At 47.1% G+C, this 19,869-nt stretch overlaps 1 protein-coding gene across 1 annotated transcript; it reads left to right on the top strand.

Annotated features, from left to right (window-relative positions):
* The first annotated feature begins 17,734 nt into the window (after positions 1–17,734).
* LOC123041906 (auxin-responsive protein SAUR72) lies at positions 17,735–18,714 on the top strand. The gene has a single exon (XM_044464463.1). The coding sequence runs from the start codon at positions 17,841–17,843 to the stop codon at positions 18,378–18,380; it is 540 nt and encodes a 179-aa protein (XP_044320398.1). The 5' UTR covers positions 17,735–17,840; the 3' UTR covers positions 18,381–18,714.
* The last annotated feature ends 1,155 nt before the right edge of the window (positions 18,715–19,869 follow it).

Raw genomic sequence — 19,869 nt, 5'->3', positions numbered from 1 at the left:
TTCAAGGGCGACCGAATACCCTACCGGTAAAGAGCACGCCACTGCTACCGACAACCAGCCGATACTGACTGACGAGGATGTATTTTAACTGTTGCGTACTAGCAGTATAGGTCTTGGTTATTATCTCAAGGTGAGACGTTTTATAGCCCACGGAAGGGGAAGAAGAGAACGCGATTCATTCCAGTAAACGTAGGCAGTATTGAACGTAGGTGTTGATTTTTTTTTTTGAGCAACAGAGGGTTTCCCCAATTCCCCTCCGATTTCTATTAAAGAAACCAGAAAGCAAGCATACGTAGGTGTTGATAGTAGTACGTATCAGTGCACAACTCGTTTGCATGCCTCTCGATCGGGTTCCTTCGCTGAGGTACTTTGGCAGAGCAAGCGAGCACGCGCGCGGACGTGTATGCATGCAGCGTGCGCGACAGTCGGAGACACGCGCGCTGATCAAAGTGGAATAGGCTCTCTCCCCCTTGTGCACACCCACTGGTGGAAAAAGGGCCTTTGGTCGCGGTTCGCAACTGCCATTAGTCGCGGTTGCGCAACCGCGACCGAACGGGCGCGACTAAAAGCCCCACCCTTTAGTCGCGGTTGCTTAAGAACCGCGACTAAAGGCCCGTCCACGTGGGCGCCAGGTGGCCGTCGGGGCGGAGGACCTTTAGTCACGGTTCTTCTGGCCAATCGCGACTAAAGGCCGCCGCAGGTTTAGGGTTTTAGCCCCCCCCCCTTAAACCTGTTTTCTGTTTAATTTGTATTGTTTTATTTTTTTTGTGCTTTATTTTAATTTTGAAGGAGTTTCACATATTCTACGGTACGACATACATGCATATGAATGTACAATTTCAAACAAATTTGAAATTAGAACCAAAAAGAATTCAAGAGGAATATACAATATATATTCAATATCATCGGATGACCATATACAATTTTGAACAAGTTTCCATACATAATTTAATGCATATAAAGTTCTACGTCCTCGTAATGGTGTTCTCCTTTAGGATGGAGGACTTCCCTCCTGAACCATCCAGCTAGTTCCTCTTGAAGTGGTCGGAAGCGAGCTTCTGGACTAAGCATCATCCGGAGGTTATTCCTCTGAGCATTGGTATCACTCGGAACCCGCTCAGAGGTGTATCTCCGGATCATCTCACAGACATAGTATGCACATAGATTGGTCCCCGCTGGCTGAATATCCTCACCATTCTTAGCCTTTGCCCTTTTGAATTCTAGCTCTTTTTTGAATTCACCGACCTTTGTATCTACGAACCGTCTCCAAACCCTACGAGGCAAAGAAAATTAAATGAACAAGAGAGTTATTAGTTACTTGATATTAGGAAATGAACGAAATAGGCCGATCGATATAGAGCGCAAATGAATGAAAATAATTACTTCTGCAGCATTCTTCTCATGTCGACCCAAAGCTTTGGATCCTTATTCAGAGAGTCGTGGACGAGACATTCTGAGGTGTCAACTTTAATTACTAGCAGAATCCAGTGGAACCTGCGGACACGATACATGCACAGTACGTCATGCATAACTCATCGATTAGCCGGCCACATACCATGCATGGAGTAAACAAAAGAGAATGTGCTCAAGACAGAAACACTCACCCAAAATGGTAAGGAAATAGAATATCACTTTTGAGTTCCTGCTTTGTAAGAAACTGCCACAGGTCTGCCTCCATGTCGGCGGGGTGATGCTCCAACACATATCCATTAACGATGTGTGGGTCAATGAACCCAACATCATGGATGTTCCTTACTCTGCATTCCTTAATCTTCATTCTGCATGTATAATAGCGGACACAACAATATAGTTAGGACATATATATAGTGCAGGCAATATGAACGAGATGGGGTAGAAATAAATCACTTACAGAACGTAGCAACTGATGATAGATTTGTCGAGCTCGCGCAGATTGAAAAGCTGGAACAATTCACTCAGATGAATTTGTACATAGTAATGTTTGAAGTGATGCTCATATCTAACTTCCGCATAAATATATTCTTTGGCGTTTTTATTTTTTATGTAACCCTTGTACCATTTCAGCAGACCTTTCATTTGTGGAGGTAGATCCTGTTCCTGCGCAGGCTCGACGAGAGGCCCATTCTTCACATATGTAATTACTACCTCCTTCACTGGCGCCTCATCAAGGCCTAACAGTTCACGAAGAGTAATACCTAAGTTGGCCGCTTGTTCTCTGGCACTCGTTACAGTCAATCCATGTGCTGCCGCAGCTGCTATGATATCGGGGTCATCCGGACCGGCGGCTTTCACTATAAGCGGGGCAATCGATTGTTTACTTTGTTCCCCGAGCTGGGCAACTCGTTTCCCGCTTTTTTTACTTTCTAATTCCGTTTTCTCGGCCTCCTCCAAGGCTTTGTTCTCCTGGTTCTCCGCCCGCTCTTTCTTCTCCTTCAACATGAGTGCCTGCCTACGAAGTTCACGTGCATAGTCGTCAGGCAGATTCTTCGCGGCTTGGGACGGTGTGCTCAAAAATGACTTAGCCCACTTCTTTTGCTCATCAGAAAATACTGGCTTGGGCTCGGGCTCTCTTTTCTTCTTGCAGTCCGCCTTCCATTTCTCATGATCAGCAGCCGCGGCCGCGGCAGTTTCCTCGGCACTACGTTCCCAAGGCCTTGTGGGGAGAGGCTTCAATGATGGCTCTGGTACCTTTGTGGTCTTAGGTACATAAGGGTCCGGGTTAATAATCCAGGACTGCTTCTGCTTCTTTGCCGGAGGTGGATTGGGGGGCGGCGTCTGATCACCCGCCGGACGAGGACTGGGGGGCGGCGTCTGATCACCCGCCGGACGTTGTGGACTGGGGGGCGTCGGCTGACGTGACGGAGGTGTAGGTGAACCGCCACCACCGTAGGGGGGTGGACTTGTTGTCCTTGGCGCCTCGCCTGGAAACTTGATAAACTTCTTTTGCCATAGAATGAAATGGCGCTTGACATCTCCAAGTCTTTTCTCCCCTTCAGGTGTAGCAATGTCAATCTCCAGGTCCTCAAACCCTTGGACTATGTCCTCCACCGTGACACGAGCATAGCCATCTTGAATGGGGGTGTTGTGGTGGAGTGCTCCAGGTAAACATGGTAAAGCACTGCCGATGGCTACCTTCACGGACATGTTCCCGATAGGATAATACAGATGACATTCTTTCATCTCCTTTATATCGTCCACGGGGTAGCGAGGAGGCTCCGGTGCAGTAATTTCGACCACCAGAGGCTCCGGTGCAGTAATTTCGACCACCAGAGGCTCCGGTGCAGTAATTTCGATCGTCGGTGCATCTGCACCAGCCGGTGGGGCCTCCGTGGAAGCCACACTGCTTCTCCGCTGCTGGCTTCTGAGATCCGCTGGATGATCTTCATGCTGCGCCCGAGCTGCATCTCGTTCGGCTACTAGTACACTCACGGTTTTCTTCATCACATCCATTTCCGATGCCAACCGCGCCACAACATCTGCTTCCCGATCCATCTTTCTCTTCCGGCTTCTGTAACCGTACGGGTCATCGTTCTGGGGGAACCCTATTTTCCACGGAATGTGCCCCATGCCTCGTACACGTCCTCCGTGTTCAGGATTCCCGAGGGCTTTTGTCAGCGCGTCGTTCTCTCTGTTGAACTTGATCTTCCCCTCTTGAGCATCCCTCATTGCGTCAATAAGGGCTTGGGTGGGTTTAATTATTTTGCCCCGGTAAACACAGTCCCCTGTCTCCGGGTTCAGCGTTCCCCCATGCCCGTACCACCAGCTTTTGGCCCTTGGGTCCCATCCCTCCGTACCTGGACGGATTCCTCGCGCCCTCAGCTCGTTCTCCATCTTCTCCCACCTAGGCTCCCAAAGGCGATACCCTCCTGGCCCCATAATATGATTGTACTCCTTCTTAGCCGCATTTTCCTTATTTTTTTCGATATTTGAATGAACTGCTCCGATTTCTTTTGCTTCACAAATTCTGGCCAATCATGTTTCAGTTTCTCATATTGTCCTTTGAAATCCGGAGTCTTGTTCTGCTTGACAAAGTCATGGGCTAGATTTTGCTTGAATTTCCGGAATGCGTCGGCCATCTTATGAAGAGCGAACTGTTTGACTAGCCTCCTCCTCTCCTTGTTTTCCTCAATCTTGTTACCCTCCTCATCGAATTTGTTGTATTCCGGAGGTAGAACGAAATGTTCCATAAGCTTTTTGAAGCAATCTTTTTTTGTTCTCTTATCGACAAAAGTGAAACCAGCAATTCGTGCCTTCTTTGGCTTATTCCACTCCTGGACGGTGATCGAGACGTTGTCTCTAACAATGGCTCCGCATTGGTTGACAAACTTGGTGGCGTTCTTGCGGGGCTCCAGCGGCCTGCCGGTTGCACTGTCGACAACCTCGATGGTGCATGTTTCTCCTTGTTTCATCGTCTTGGTTGCGCCACGCTTTGACGACGTACTCGATTGTTTCGACGATCCGGCCGAGGGCTAAAATAAGAAAGAGAGTCGCGCGCGTTAGTCCACACATATTTATTCAAATCAGTTAGTTTGTATCACCAGAGGCTCAATGTATATATATATACCTCGGCGCCGGAGGTGGTTGCTACTTCCATTTGAAGATCGTCGTTTATCGACGTTTGTTCGGCATCATCTTGCTGACGGCGCCCTTCATCTTCACCGTCAAGGTTCAGATAAGAAGAGATATCATCTTCTTCTTGTCCGGTCGGCACATATAGAATATCGCCGTTTATGATGCCGAACATATGTGCTTCACCGTCCGGATCATAGTTGTCCATAATCGGGTCAGCTCTATCGTCCGCCATTATGTCAGTCCTGAAAACATGTAGTAAAAACAAATTAATTAAGTGAAGAAGGGGGGCGGTGGCGGTGGCGGTGGCGAAAGGGCGGTGGCAAAAGGAGGGGGCGAGGAAGGGGTGGGAGAGGGTGTCGCGGTAGAGCGCGAGACGAGGCGGCAGACGACGGCGTCACGGAGAGGGAGGCGAGGACAACACACATTTATAACCGCGCGCATCGCTGCCCCCCTCGCCGCCCCCTCTCCGTATATACGTTTTTTTGTTAATTAACAAATTTTACGGTTTTTTTTGTTAATTATCAAGTTTTAAGTTATTTTACCGTTTTTGTTAAACTAATTAACTAGTTAAAATTAAAAAGAACAAAAAAAATTCTCTCTTTCTCTCTCTCTCTCTCTCTCTCTCTCTCTCTCTCTCTCTCTCGATCATCGCTCTCTGTAGAGCAGCGTTGAGGGTGGCGAGGCCGGCGGCCCGACGTGGATTGGGGGGCGGCGTTGAGGGCGGCGAGGCCGGCCGGCGGCGTTGAGGGCAGCGAGGCCGGCCGGCGGCGTTGAGGGCGGGCGAGAGGCGGCGCGGTGGGCGAGGGAGGCCGGCGGGCGCCGTACATGGGCGAGAGGGGGCGGCGGGCGCCGTACGTGGGCGAGAGGGGGCGGCGGGCAACGGCGGGCGGCGTTGAGGGCGAGGGCGACGGCGGGCGGCGTCGAGGGCGAGGGCGACGGCGGGCGGCGTCGAGGGCGAGGGCGACGGCGGCGGTGTTGATTCGGAGAAGACGAGAAGGGGTTCGGGGCCCTCGTATTTATAGCCCCCCCCTTTAGTCGCGGTTGGAGAGGCGACCCGCGACTAAAGGGTAACCTTTAGTCGCGGTTGGTGAGGCGACCCGCGACTAAAGGGCTTTTTCGGCGGGTTTTTGTTCCCGCGCGCAACGACCTTTAGTCGCGGTTGGGCAGGCCAACCGCGACTAAAGGTATTCTTAAAATACTTTTTCTTTTTCAAAATGTTAAGAATACAAATAATATATCGAAAAATTCAGAAAAATAAAACTAATTCAATTCAATATGTTAAAAACACAAATAATATATCAAAAATTCAGAAAAATAAAACTAATTCAATTCAAAATGTTAAAAATACAAATAATATATCAAAAAATTCAGAAAAATAAAACTAATTCAATTCAATATGTTAAAAACACAAATAATATATCAAAAAATTCAGAAAAATAAAACTAATTCAATTCAATATGTTAAAAACACAAATATTATATCAAAAAATTCAGAAAAATAAAACTAATTCAATTCAAAATGTTAAAAATACAAATAATATATCAAAAAATTCAGAAAAATAAAACTAATTCAATTCAATATGTTAAAAACACAAATAATATATCAAAAAATTCAGAAAAATAAAACTAATTCAATTCAATATGTTAAAAACACAAATATTATATCAAAAAATTCAGAAAAATAAAACTAATTCAATTCAAAATTCTAAAAATACAAATAATATATCAAAAAATTAAGAAAAATAAAACTAGTTCAATTCAAAATGTTAAAAATACAAATAATATATCAAAAAATTCAGAAAAATAAAACTAATTCAATTCAAAATTTTATACGCCTAGGCAGGAGTATGACTAAATCACTCCAAATTTCATGTATCATCAGTGGTATCTCGAATCATTCGAAAATGGACACCAAACACATCACGGGTAATATAATTCACATGATCCATTCAACAAAGTTTGGTACAATAAATTATTACACATCATTTCTTCCCTTGTGTCCCTGCTTGCTTACGATTGTGCCGTATCCATGGAGCATCCTCATCATTTAACTTAATGCTTGGGTCGGTGTTCACTTTGAAGGGCGGAATTTCAGCAAACATATTATAATCTTCTGACATGTCTGTCTTGTCCTCCACTCCCACGATGTTTCTTTTCCCTGAAAGAACAATGTGGCGCTTTGGATCATCGCATGATGTACTGATCATTTTCTTATCTTTCTGTTTCCTCGGTTTGCTACTCATGTCCTTCACATAGAAAACCTGAGCGACATCTTTCGCTAGGACGAATGGTTCGTCAAGGTAACCAAGATTGTTGAAATCCACCATTGTCATTCCGTATTGCTGGTCCACCTTTACCCCACCTCCTGTTAGCTTGAACCATTTGCACCGGAACAAAGGGACCTTAAAGGAGGGTCCATAGTCAAGTTCCCATATCTCCTCTATGTAACCATAATATGTGACCTTTTGCCCATTCTCTGTTGCTGCATCAAAGCGGACACCACTGTTTTGGTTGGTGCTCTTTTTATCTTGGGCGATCGTGTAAAATGTATTCCCATTTATCTCGTACCCTTGGAAAGTCGTTATAGTCGAAGATGGTGTCTTGGCCAACATGTACAGCTGATCTACAACATCATTGTCATTCATTAAATGTTTTCTCAACCAACTGCCGAAAGTCTCCATGTGGGCCTTCCTAATCCAGGATTCAGGCTTCCCCGGGTTGTCCGAGCGTAAAATATTCTTGTGTTTCTCAAAGTACGGAGCCACCAAGCTGGAATTGGTCAGTACAGTGTGGTGTGCTTCAGTCAGAGAATGGCCGTCCATACATGTCGTTGATTTCCTTCCGATCGTGCCTTTTCCACTTAGTCTCCCCTCGTGCCGCGATCGAGGAAGACCAATCGGCTTAAGGTCAGGAACAAAGTCAACACAAAACTCAATTACCTCCTCATTTCCATAGCCCTTGGTGATGCTTCCTTCTGGCCTAGCACGGTTACGAACATATTTCTTTAATACTCCCATGAACCTCTCGAAGGGGAACATATTGTGTAGAAATACAGGACCGAGAATGAAAATCTCTTCGACTAGGTGAACCAAGAGGTGCGTCATAATATTGAAGAAGGATGGCAGGAACACCAACTCGAAACTGACAAGACATTGGATCACATCGTTCTGTAACCGTGGTAGATCTTCTGGATTGATTACCTTCTGAGAGATTGCATTGAGGAATGCACATAGCTTCACAATGGCTACTCGAACATTTTCCGGCAGGAGCCCCCTCAAAGCAATCGGAAGCAATTGCGTCATAATCACGTGGCAGTCGTGAGACTTCAGGTTTTGGAACTTTTTCTCCGCCATGTTTATTATTCCCTTTATATTGGACGAGAATCCAGACGGGACCTTCATACTGCTCAGGCATTCAAAAAAGATGACCTTCTCTTCTTTGGTCAGAGCGTAGCTGGCACGACCTTGAAACCATTCCGGATGCCGGTCATCAGGGTCTTTCAAACGTTGCTGGTCCTGCCGTGCTTCATTTGTATCATTTGTCTTCCCATACACGCCCAAGAAGCTTAGGAGGTTCACGCAAATATTCTTCGTAACGTGCATCACGTCGATTGCAGAGCGGACTTCTAGGACTTTCCAATATTCTAGCTCCCAGAATATAGATTTCTTCTTCCACATGGCTGCGTGCCCGTCAGCTCCCTTCGGAACTGATTGTCCGCCAGGACCCTTTCCAAAGATGACTTTCAAATCCTTGACCATATCAAATACCTCAGCACCAGTGCGTTCCGCAGGCTTCGGCCGGTGATCTGCCTTGCCGTTGTAATGCTTGCCTTTCTTTCTTACTGGATGAATTTTCGGAAGAAATCGACGATGCCCAAGGTACACGTTCTTCTTACAATTTGGCAAATGTACACTTTCAGTCTCATGTAAGCAGTGCGTGCATGCATTGTATCCCTTATTTGACAGTCCCGAAAGGTTACTAAGAGCAGGCCAATCGTTGATGGTTACGAAAAGCAACGCTCGTAGGTTAAATTCCTCTTTTTTGTGCTCATCCCACACACGGACACCAGGTCTGCCCCACAGCTGTAAAAGTTCATCAACTAATGGCCTTAGGTACACATCGATGTCGTTGCCGGGTTGCTTCGGACCTTGGATGAGCACTGGCATCATAATGAACTTCCGCTTCATGCACAACCAAGGAGGAAGGTTGTAGATGCATAGAGTCACGGGCCAGGTGCTATGGCTGGAGCTCTGCTCGCCAAAAGGATTCATGCCATCTGTACTTAGACCAAATCTTATGTTCCTTGCGTCAGCTGCAAAATCTTTGAACTCTCTGTCGATCTTTCTCCATTGCGTTCCATCTGCGGTGTGTCTCAACTCCCCGTCCGACTTACGGTCCTCTTTGTGCCATCGCAACAACTTGGCATGCTCTTTGTTCCTGAACAGACGTTTCAACCGTGGTATTATAGGAGCATACCACATCACCTTGGCGGGAACCCTCTTCCTGGGTTTCCCGCCCTCAACATCGTCACCAGGGTCATCGCCTCTGATCTTATAACGCAATGCAGTGCATACCGGGCATTCATTCAAATTCGCGTATTCACCGCGGTAGAGGATGCAGTCGTTGATGCATGCATGTATCTTCAGAACCTCTAAACCTAGAGGGCAGACAACCTTCTTTGCTTCGTACGTACTGGCGGGCAACTCGTTATTCTTTGGAAACATATTCTTCAACATTTTCAGCAAGTTTTCAAATGCCGAGTCAGCTACACCTGCCTGTGCCTTCCATTTCAGCAAATCCAGTGTACAACCCAGCTTTTTCAGACCATCATCGCATCCAGGGTACAACGACTTTCTGTGATCCTCTAACATGCGATCCAAATTCTCCCTCTCCTTTTCAGTTTCGCAGCGTCTCCGTGCATCAGCAATGGTCCGACCAAGATCATCAACGGTCTCATCACGTGCCTCTTCTTCACCTTCACCTTCACCTTCCCCTTCACCTTCCCCTTCACCTGCCCCTTCACCTTCCCCTTCACCTTCAGCATCCTCCATGAAAGTATCACCGAAATGAGCAAGATAGCTTTCATCGATGAAATCATCCCCTTCTTCATCTTCTTCCATTATAACCCCTCTTTCTCCATGCTTGGTCCAACAATTATAGCTTGGCATGAAACCGTGCCGAAGCAGGTGCAGGTGAACTTCTCTTGAGGAAGAGTAACCCTTCTGATTCTTACAGTCAACACATGGACAGATAACAAAACCCTTCTGCTTGTTCGCATTAGCCACTACGAGGAAATCTTTCAAACCCGTAGTGAACTCGCGGGAGAGTCGGTTACCGTACATCCATTGCCGATTCATCTGCATTATTATAATATAAAATATATAATTAACCATCATGCATTTGTTAAAGTAACTAGCTATAAACAATAGAAATTAAACAATGAACAACACACATGCATATTTTATCAATGACACACATGCATGAAAGGTTCAAGTTGCTAACCGCGATCGAGGAGGAACCTCAAGTGTGGCTCCAACACTTCATATCATGTTTGTTTCACGCTGTTGGGCATTTCATCAAACACATTGTGTGCATAAGAGGAACCAAAAGCAAACCTACACCCCCTTGTGAAGAGAAGTGGCACCAAATGGCTAAGTGAGTGCGCTGAACTGGTACATATAGGGGAGGAGCTTTAGTCGCGGTTGGCCAGGCCAACCGCGACTAAAGGCCTTTGGGCACCTTTAGTCGCGGTTGGCCTGGCCAACCGCGGCTAAAGCCCCTCACGTGCACCAGCTGGCCACCGAGCGCCCTGGCCCAAGCCTTTGGTCGCGGTTCGTCTGCCGAACCGCGACTAAAGACTTCATTAGTCGCGGTTCCTACAGTTTCGCGACTAATAGGGCTGGACGGAAGCCTCTTTTTCTACCAGTGACCGCATGCAAGCATGTGCGTTCCTCTTGGATGGATCCGAGTGACACCTTCATCGCAGCCTCATTCTTTCTTCCAGACTTTGTGTCGCTAGCTAGCTATATCTCTTCTTTTTTTTCCTTTTACGGGGAGCTAGCTATCTCTGCTTGACGGCCGGCTTGACCTCAACCGGCCTATCCAATTTCTAAAGGTAGCTACAAGATTGGTCTGCTGAACATTCAGCAGAACGGACCTACGGAGGTTGTTGGACCTTACCTTCCACGACGACTACTCACCCGGATCAGCAATAATTTTCCAACAAGCAACAAGACCTAAACCCTACGTGGGTCGTCGATAACACATACCGGAGTATATACTACTCCCTCCGTCCGAAAATACTTGTCATCGAAATGGACAAAAAGGGGTGTATCTGAAACTAAAATACATCTAGATACATCCCCTCTTATTCATTTTGATGACAAGTATTTCCGGACGGAGGGAGTATTATGAGATGCATCATGAAACGTATTTTCATATTATATTATGAGATGTATCATGAAACGTATTTTCATACTATATAGTTTTAATATTGTAGATGTTCATATATTTTTATATATATTTGGTCAAACTTTGTGTAGTTTGACTTTGACCAAATTTTATATACGAAGTAAAAAGAAACGGAGGGAGTACTATTCAACTTTCACCGGCTAGCTAAAGGCTAAAGCTAAAGCTAGGCGTGCCTTTCAACTGTCTCGCGTGCGCGTCCCCTTCCGCTGTTGTCCCTCTCGTTCGTGCAAGAGCAACGACTGACAATTCTCCCGGAAACAGTGCGTCGCCCCTCTCGGAAAATGCATCGTCTGGAACACACGTCGCATACAGCCTGGTCCAATCGAGCCAAGAAGCCATGCATGATGCTCACCATCCAGACATCTCTGGTGTGCTCACTTTTCCAAGTCACCGCTCCACTTTTTCCAAGTCAAGTATCACTGGATATACTTACTACTACTGACCGTTGGTCGATGACAAAACGAGCCAACCTGCACGGCACGGGCCGGCTATAGCTAGGGTTTGACTGTATATTACCCTAACTAAATTTTAAGTACTTACTGTCAGTAGTGCACTCTGAGCAGCAGCGCAGGCTTGCAGCTCCCGATGCTACTGTTTTTGCACGCAGCATCGCACCGGCCTCGGCGTGCAGTGCAGGTGCTGCTGGTCAAAACTTCGGGCTCCAGCGCCACCAGCGAATCTCTTCAGCTTTCGCCAAGGCCGTGGAAGCAGTGGGCTGTTTACACCTGGTTTAAGTTGTTAAGACGGAGTTAATTACTTGTTGCTTGCAGATAGGTCGATAAGGCTAATCCTAATCCTACTTTACAGAGATGAATATGATTAACCAAGTTGATGCAGGAACAACAGTAATTTACAGAGTACATGTCTAGTGGAGTTGCAGATATACTAGTACCATGTTCCTTGCAAATTATTGCATCATGTTCAGTCACCAACTATCCTGCACAAAACTACTGCATTACAGAGATGATTAACCAAGTTGATGCGGGAACTAGTAATTTACATGGTACATGCGCATCACGAGAGGATTTGTTTGAAAGGGCTACAACTACTAGTAGATCTCAAAATTTAAGATCGATCGAGGTGTCTCCTAGTCCTATCTAGTGGAGTAGATATACTCCATGTTCTTTGCAAATTGCACCATGTTCGGTCACTAACCTACCTGCACAAAACCAGGACCCCCATCACATTATACTAATTTTACTCGTCGCCAGCAGAGATCACTGTAATGCCAAACAGGATTTCACATGGCTTTCAGGAAGACAAACTATCTTCAAAGTCCCACTTGTGACCTTATAATTAGCGCTGTTTTATCACATGATACTAATTTAAGCCCAAGTAGTAGTAGCATGCAGTGGACCGGATGCGTGACAGAGATAGTTGCATCGTCGATGCTAATCTAGGAGTAATCTAATTCATCTCTGGTATACATATATACGTGATAAATAAACTCTTAGAAGTATATATGCGTTAGTATGTGATGTATGCCTGTATGTGTTATGAGCCGCAAGTTGCAGCTCTAATAAGTTAGTAGACATTTAAGAAGTCTCTGGATGGTGTAGCAACATCATGGAGGTAGATCGAATCGACCGATCGAAGCACCACCACTTGTACTTGGCACCACCATAATGGTGTTCTGTTTGGTTTGTTAATTGCGGTCTAATTAGGGGCGGAGCAGCGCGTACAGAGGGTGCGCATATCTTACTTGGAGCTTCAAGTATTTCACGTGCCTCCGCTGCAAATTGTGATTAGTCTACAAATGCAAAACACACTTTGTACATTTGGGATCTTTTTTTTTATGACAGTTTGTACATTTGGGATCTTTGCACATACTGGTTGTTAATTACAACTATTTTGTTGCCGATCAAGGCGTACTACTTGACAAGATGGTTGGGCCTGCGACTAAGTCACTAAGAGACGGAGCCACTTGTCATCAAGCGACCGTGCATCATGTTACTACCTTGCTACGTACTACTCCTACTTGGGGTTTAAGGAAATCGGATGCTTTCACGTACCCTGATTCCTTTTATTTTTACTTTCAGTTTTGGCAGATAGATCGATCGATCGAGCTATAATGATTAGCAACGAACAACAGGACAACTGATCGAAGAGACAAAAGCTTGCCGCAACGTACAAGAAGAAGAAAAATACCAGAGAATCAGCCGTTGCAACACAGATGATCGACGGTCGATTTTGTTCCGGCCGTTTGGTTGCCTGTCGCACGTCGCGAGGGCAAGTAATTGATCGATCTTACCAACCAAATGATTAGCCCGTCAGTGAACCAAAACACGTAGTACGATTATCACCGGCAACCTACTTCCCTCCACAAGGCAATCATCGACGATGCAATGCGACGAACCCCTTGCCACCTTTAACCACCGGATGGGTATGTTTAGTCAGGCATCAAACATCCAAACCACCGCAGTCGGTGAGATCGAAACTAGAGGAGACCGACGAAGTCGACGATGCCCGGCGGCAAGTAGATCCCGAAATCTGAGAGGGCCGTACCGGCGTAGTACAGTACTGCCAGAGTTATTTCAAGCAAGTCAATGGCCATCGCCAACCGCCGAAATGATTAGCGCAATCACGAGCTGGCAGAGCTGAAAGCATATATAATATCAGCGCTTAGCCGGTGGAAGCATTAAAGCAAGTACAATAGAGCCGAGTCAGCTGGCTATAAGCAATAAACTAATATATTCATGCTTAGTTGGAGGAAAGAGAAGAGGAGAGAGAAGGTAAGCGGGCTCTTGGTGAAGAGCTAGCTCTAGCACGTGCTCCTAGACACTATGTGAAAGTGAAAGGTGGGTCATATAATAAAAAAGTAGTACATTCTTCTAATCAACTATTGTACATATTGGCTATAAGATAGGCTATAGATGACATGGCAATGGCTTATAGTCAGCAGTTGGCTATACTATTAACCATGCTCTTATTAGGCGGAGTTGATCACATGTCAGGCTGAGGCTCACCAGCCGTGCTCATGATCATGCATGTTCCGGTGTGAATGGATCGATCCGTACAACGCCTCTCTCCGTCCACGTCCAGTTGGAGAAGGATGATGGGGTCGAGTCCATGGAAATGCTGGCCGCTGGATTCCCCGGCCGTCCAAAATGCAGAGGCTCCTCTCTGACACCTGAGCTGCCGTAGATCTGTTGCAGGAGAGGGAGATGGGATGGTCAACGGCTCAATGGTCGAGGCAACGGTTGATGCGGCCTCGTTTGACTGAATATTGCCGGTGGGGGTCATGGTAATTTTAGAGCTGTTTTCGTGGGATCTGAGCCTTCCAAGATGCTCCTACTGGAGAAGCATTGCCTGCAATTTTGAAGGTGTAGGATGATGTGGGGGGTGCACTTGGCCACCTCGAAGAGCACATACATGTTTTGAAAGAGAAAACGCATGGAAAAAAACTCCATGTTCGTCGATTTTCTAGGCCATTGGATCCAACGGTTTATCTTCTTCTTCCTTCCGCACGCCCGACCTACCCCGCCTCCACACCCCACGGCCGGCGGACGTTATCGTGCAAGGCCTCGCGGCCCCGCCCTCCCCATCAACCTTCTCCCACCGCCATCTGTAACTATCTCTGCACCCCCATGACCCGCCTCCTCGCCTTCGTTTGGGACTTCACAACTCGTTGTCGCTCGCGGTGTCGTCTCCGGCAGGTCCTGGCTCGGCCTCTTCAGGGTCAACGCTTATCGCCGTGCTCCTCACATCGCCCACCTTTGGCCTTGCGTGAGGCTGAAAAGTCAGGTGACTCCAAAAAAAAATCCAGGCGCCTTACGATTAGGACACGTATAAACCTCTATTGTCTAAATGGAAATGTGTCTATTCGCATGGTGATGGTGCAATACACGAGAAGCAAACGATGACACCGACTCGCCTTTTTAGGGTCGGCCACCGTGGCTGAGGGGAAGGGGGGCATTCCTCACCTGAATATACTACTCCCTCCGTTTCAAAATAGATGACTCAACTTTGTACTAAAGTTTAGTACAAAGTTGAGTCATTTATTTTGGAACGGAGGGAGTACATATGAAAGATCAAGATTTTCATGGGGATAGATAATCATGCCATTGGCTTGTCATTATATTCCGCTCTCTCTTTTTCCAGGACATTTATTTTTTGCTCGAATGACCTAAACATGAGAAACCATGGAGTGAAATCTTCGATTTAGCTAATGTTATTACAAGCGAGGTTCCCCACCTGAATAAACTGGGGCCAAAATTTACAACATCGTGAGTGGCAATTGGGTTGCGGTCATCTTTTGCTTCGATGACCTAGACCGGTGAGGCCGTTGAGAGAAATCGATGATGATGTTAGCTAACATTATTGACAGCCGATTGATCACCGTTTTGAAGAACTTCTGCATATTCCAAAAAATCAAAAAGAGGAACCCGTGCGGTGCCAAACATGCACCAAACTGTTGCAATCCCCGAATAGTTGAATAACATGTGGGCGCAATCCTTGTCCTCGTTGTTGCAGCCCCCGAATAGTTCAATAACATGTGGGCGCAATCCTTGCCTTCGGATGTCATATATGATGTGATGAGTGATTAAGAGTATGCTTGCGGGTGGATTTATTTACCCTCTCTTCTCTAAATACGTACTGTATAGGATATGCATGCTTGTACATATTCTAGAAAAATAATATAGACTTTAGACTAGCCTCAACTTTTCTTTTCACTTGGCCATCCAACTTTTCCGGGTGCCTTTTTGTTTTTCTCACAATATATTACTATAAAAATGAAGTTAATCAGTCGCAACGGAAAATCGCAACATAAAAGTGAGCTGTTTTAAATTGGGCAAGCTCCTCTATCACCTTTTTTTTTTTGCGAGTTCCTTCATCACATATGTTGAAGGATGCAACTGTTGAAGGAGTACAGTCGCTGTTGGGGTGCGTGGCCGGAGGAGCTCCCAGAAAGTATCTTGTCGTTAGGCAACAGTAGATTTTCTTGTGTTATTCCTTTTCTTCGTCTGCGAATTTCCTTGCGTTATTCGTTGTTGTCTTCGTGATGTACGCGCATTGTACAGCGCATCCAGGGATTCGCCTTGGCCCTCGATGCTTCGACTATTTTTCATTGACATCAACAGCAGAAAAAAGCAGGCAAATCGAGCGAGCCAGAGGATGCGGATGCTGCAACGGACGGTTGGCTGCCCTAAGCCACTCGACGGCGCCGCATCGGCCGCTCTCCGCCGATGCCCCGTCGACCTATCGGACGACTGTTAAGAAGGCAGAGAGGATCAAGGAAGCCGGTGCTCTCTCCAGGGCTATTCGAGAGTGGTTCTGCAAAGTCCACCGAACGGGTGTTTTTTTTTCCAATGGACTGAACGGGTGTTTTTTTTTCAATGGACTGAACGGGTGGTTAAGAGTCCATTACTATTCAGCTACAAAACAAAAAAGAGCCCATTGCTGTTCTGTTGATAGTTGTTTTGCGCTCCAGATAAAATTATTGCAACATTATATTTTCGGTGTCTGAGGAGTGAACTGATTTAATCTGTCAAAAAAAAAGTTGGATAACCAAGTAACTATTGTCCATGCCCATCTATCCCTTCCCCTTCTGTTGCAGTGTCTAGGGCGAAACTTCGTTCCCTCCGAGCTTCGTCGGCGAGCCAGTGGACAATCATCTCATCGGTCTGCCGTTCTGGTGACCGGCGAGGGAAGGGAGCTTTCCGGTGCCTCGATCCAGCCAATACTTTAGTTTAGGTCTTTAGTTCTCACAAGGCGACACCGTGGCAAATGGCAGCGATTCTTTATCGAGTTAGCCTTTCGAGTTTCAATCCTTCTCTAGTTCTTCCATCGGGATATAGTCGATGTTGCGGTGTAGAACATGTTTGTCTCCTTGGGACGGTGATATTAAGATTTCTTGATGTACGTGCAAGACAATGTGATTCAGTGTGAGACGCTTCGGATCAATTTAGGGGTTTAATGGCAACGATGGCAGCTTTGGGACATCAATCTTTATGGGTATGTGCATGAAGACTTCTTGACTGTCATTGACATGGTAAAGCCGGCTCTGGTAATAGAGTGGCAATAATGACGCGTCAACAGCTCGTTCTACTAGCGGTTGTGGATATTCGGTGGTCCATGAATCTGGATGTAATTCTTAGCATGTTTGGGGTGCTTTTGTATATTCAGTGAACCTTTATAATAGATCCAGATCCCTTTTCACAAAAATATATTTAAGAAAAAGTGTTTTTATGCACTTCCACCTTACGACCCTAACAAACTTCCGGTTAATAACAAGAAGCTACTATCCTTCGGGGACGAAAGAAAAAACAGTAGAGTAAAATCCAAGAGAGTTACGACTATATACTTCATTCCGATCTACCTTGATCGATAAAAAGGCTACCCTAACCGTCCACAAATCCAAGTCAAAGCGCAACACATGACACTGCGTGAACAGCAAAAAGAATCTTGGTTAAATTTTCGCCAGGCAGTTGCTGGCCAGCACACATTTCCCCAAGGTGGCAATATCAAACGCAGGTCTATTCAGATGCTTCGAACTGGCATTCACAAAACCTCATCTCAACTAATTAACTACTCCATTATTCAGAGAGATCAGAAGAAGAAGAAAAAATCCACAATCATCATCATCATTATAATAAAAATAAAAACAGTAGAAACTGCCGCTACCCCCCACGGAAACCCTACAATTAAGGTGGGCCCCACCGGGCCCCTCGCCCTTTAAATGCCCCCTCGCCGAACGCCCCCCAAGCAGCGCAACAGCAACGCCACACCCAAAATCCCGTAGAAAAAGGAGAAAGGAAACGCTCTCGCTCCCTCGTAAAACCACCGCCCGCCCGAAGACCTTCCGTCGGAGCGCCGGAGATGGAGCAGCTCGGGGGCAAGAAGTCGAACAAGATCACGGAGATCGTGCGGCTGCAGCAGATGCTCAAGAAGTGGCGCAAGCTGTCCGTCGCGTCGAAGGACACGACGGCGGCCGCCAGCACGCCCACCGTCGCCACGGTCACCGCCGGCGGCAACGGCGAGAGCAAGGCCAAGAAGTTCCTGAAGCGGACGCTGTCCTTCACGGAGAGCCCGCCGTCGGCGGCGGCGTCGGGGCCGCCGCCCAAGGGCCACCTGGCGGTGTCGGTGGGCCCGGCGATGCGGCGGTTCGTGATCCCGACCGAGTACCTCAAGCACCAGGCGTTCGCGGCGCTGCTCCGGGAGGCCGAGGAGGAGTTCGGGTTCCAGCAGGAGGGCCTGCTCCGCATCCCCTGCGACGTGCCCGCCTTCGAGGCCATCCTCCGCGCCGTCGACAAGGGCCGCGCCGGCGGCAAGCACAAGGACGCCGCCTTCTGCTACTGCAGCGCCGAGTTCGCCATCGCCGCCGACGTCGGCACCCCCAACAACTCGCTCTGCAGATAAGCCCGCCCGGCCGCCGGAGCCCGGCGTCAGTCGCCGGCCACCGTTAGCAGTACCTGACCACCACCCTCTCCCACGAAAAAAAATGTTCTCTTCTCCATTTTTCTTCTTCTTCGGTGGTGTTTTCTCAGCGCCGTGATGGCGAGGGATGATTCGACCTTCGGTATCTCCCCCCACGGTATTTTCTTAGTAGTAGGAATTATTACCACTGCCCGCATTCTTTCTCTGTGATGATCTGGATTAGCCGGGTGATGTAATGAACTGATGCATGCGGACGCCATTGATGTTATCATGGAAAGATTGGATGTGAAAAATTAAGGACGGTTTTTTCTATCTTGATTGATCTGTTGCCATGTCACCGGAAAGATTTTGATTGTTCCGTTTGATACGCCGCAGTTATGGCCTTTACATATTTCGCGTAGTACATCTCGCCGGCCATTTTGTTCTAAAACAATCTTAACTATATTCTTCAGGAAAAAGAAACAGTCTTGACTATTGGCGCGCATGTGTTGCAGTACGCCTCTGTACCCGCTGGTAAAATGAATCCACCTTTAGATCGCAGTACTGCGTGGTACAATTCGATCTACAAAAAAGTCACCACATGCACCCAACGTTTTTATATACAGTTTTGCTGTTTTTTTAGGGAGCCTTTTTACTGTTTTTACCAGTGGTCGTCACATGAGGCAAAGTGCCCGGCGAGCACTGTGCTGAGTGCGGCCATGGGCTAAAACTCACGCTTGTACGGTGCAAAGCAAAACTGGCGACCAACCGTACGACGAAGCTAGGTGACATACAGTGCTAGTAGGGACAAACACGGCCCCCAGATTCATGAAGGCCACTGTTCCTGTCGATCGCGCCCCACCGTACCTGCACCGGCCGGCGCAACGCAATGCAGGACCCGGCTGCTGTCTGTCGTCAAGGTCGTGCCCCTCGTCAGTCGGTTGGTCTGCATTCATGTGCTTAATTTCCTTGTGGTTTTCCTGATGTTCAGGCTGGCCGGCACAACACAATACCTTCAGAGATGCATGCATGGCGTCTGTTCGTGGCTCAGTTCAGTTTACCCCATTTAATTCTTGTGTGTTTCTGTTGTGATTTCCACAGTGCAACCGGGGAACTCGAGGGTACGTCGTTGTAAAAGCGAGCTGCATCTAGCACAACGGAGTATTAGAGGATCTTACTTTTTGAACGGACGAGGATCTTCATCTAACTAACAAACCCTACTTTCTTTACTTCAAAAAACCAATCCTGCTTATCCACGAGAGATCTGCGTACCCATATCCCTCTGCTTTTCCCGTTACCTTTCTCGGGAGCCCGACGCAAAAGGAAAAGGGCCTCTCTTTTGCAACCCTAGTAGGAGCAGTGATGAGATTCCCTCGAGCCTGCACGAGCCTCCAGGTCTTCTCCTCCCAGAAAGAAAGAAAAGAAAAACAAAAAGTGAGTGCTGCACTTGCACGCATCTCCTCGCCTCGCCCGCCGACCTTGAAACAGTATC

This window comes from Triticum aestivum, chromosome 2B (genome assembly GCF_018294505.1).
Source record: "Triticum aestivum cultivar Chinese Spring chromosome 2B, IWGSC CS RefSeq v2.1, whole genome shotgun sequence".
Taxonomy (NCBI): Eukaryota; Viridiplantae; Streptophyta; class Magnoliopsida; order Poales; family Poaceae; genus Triticum; species Triticum aestivum.
The sequence above is the reverse complement of the archived record's forward strand: the minus strand, read 5'-3'. Positions and strand labels throughout refer to the sequence as shown.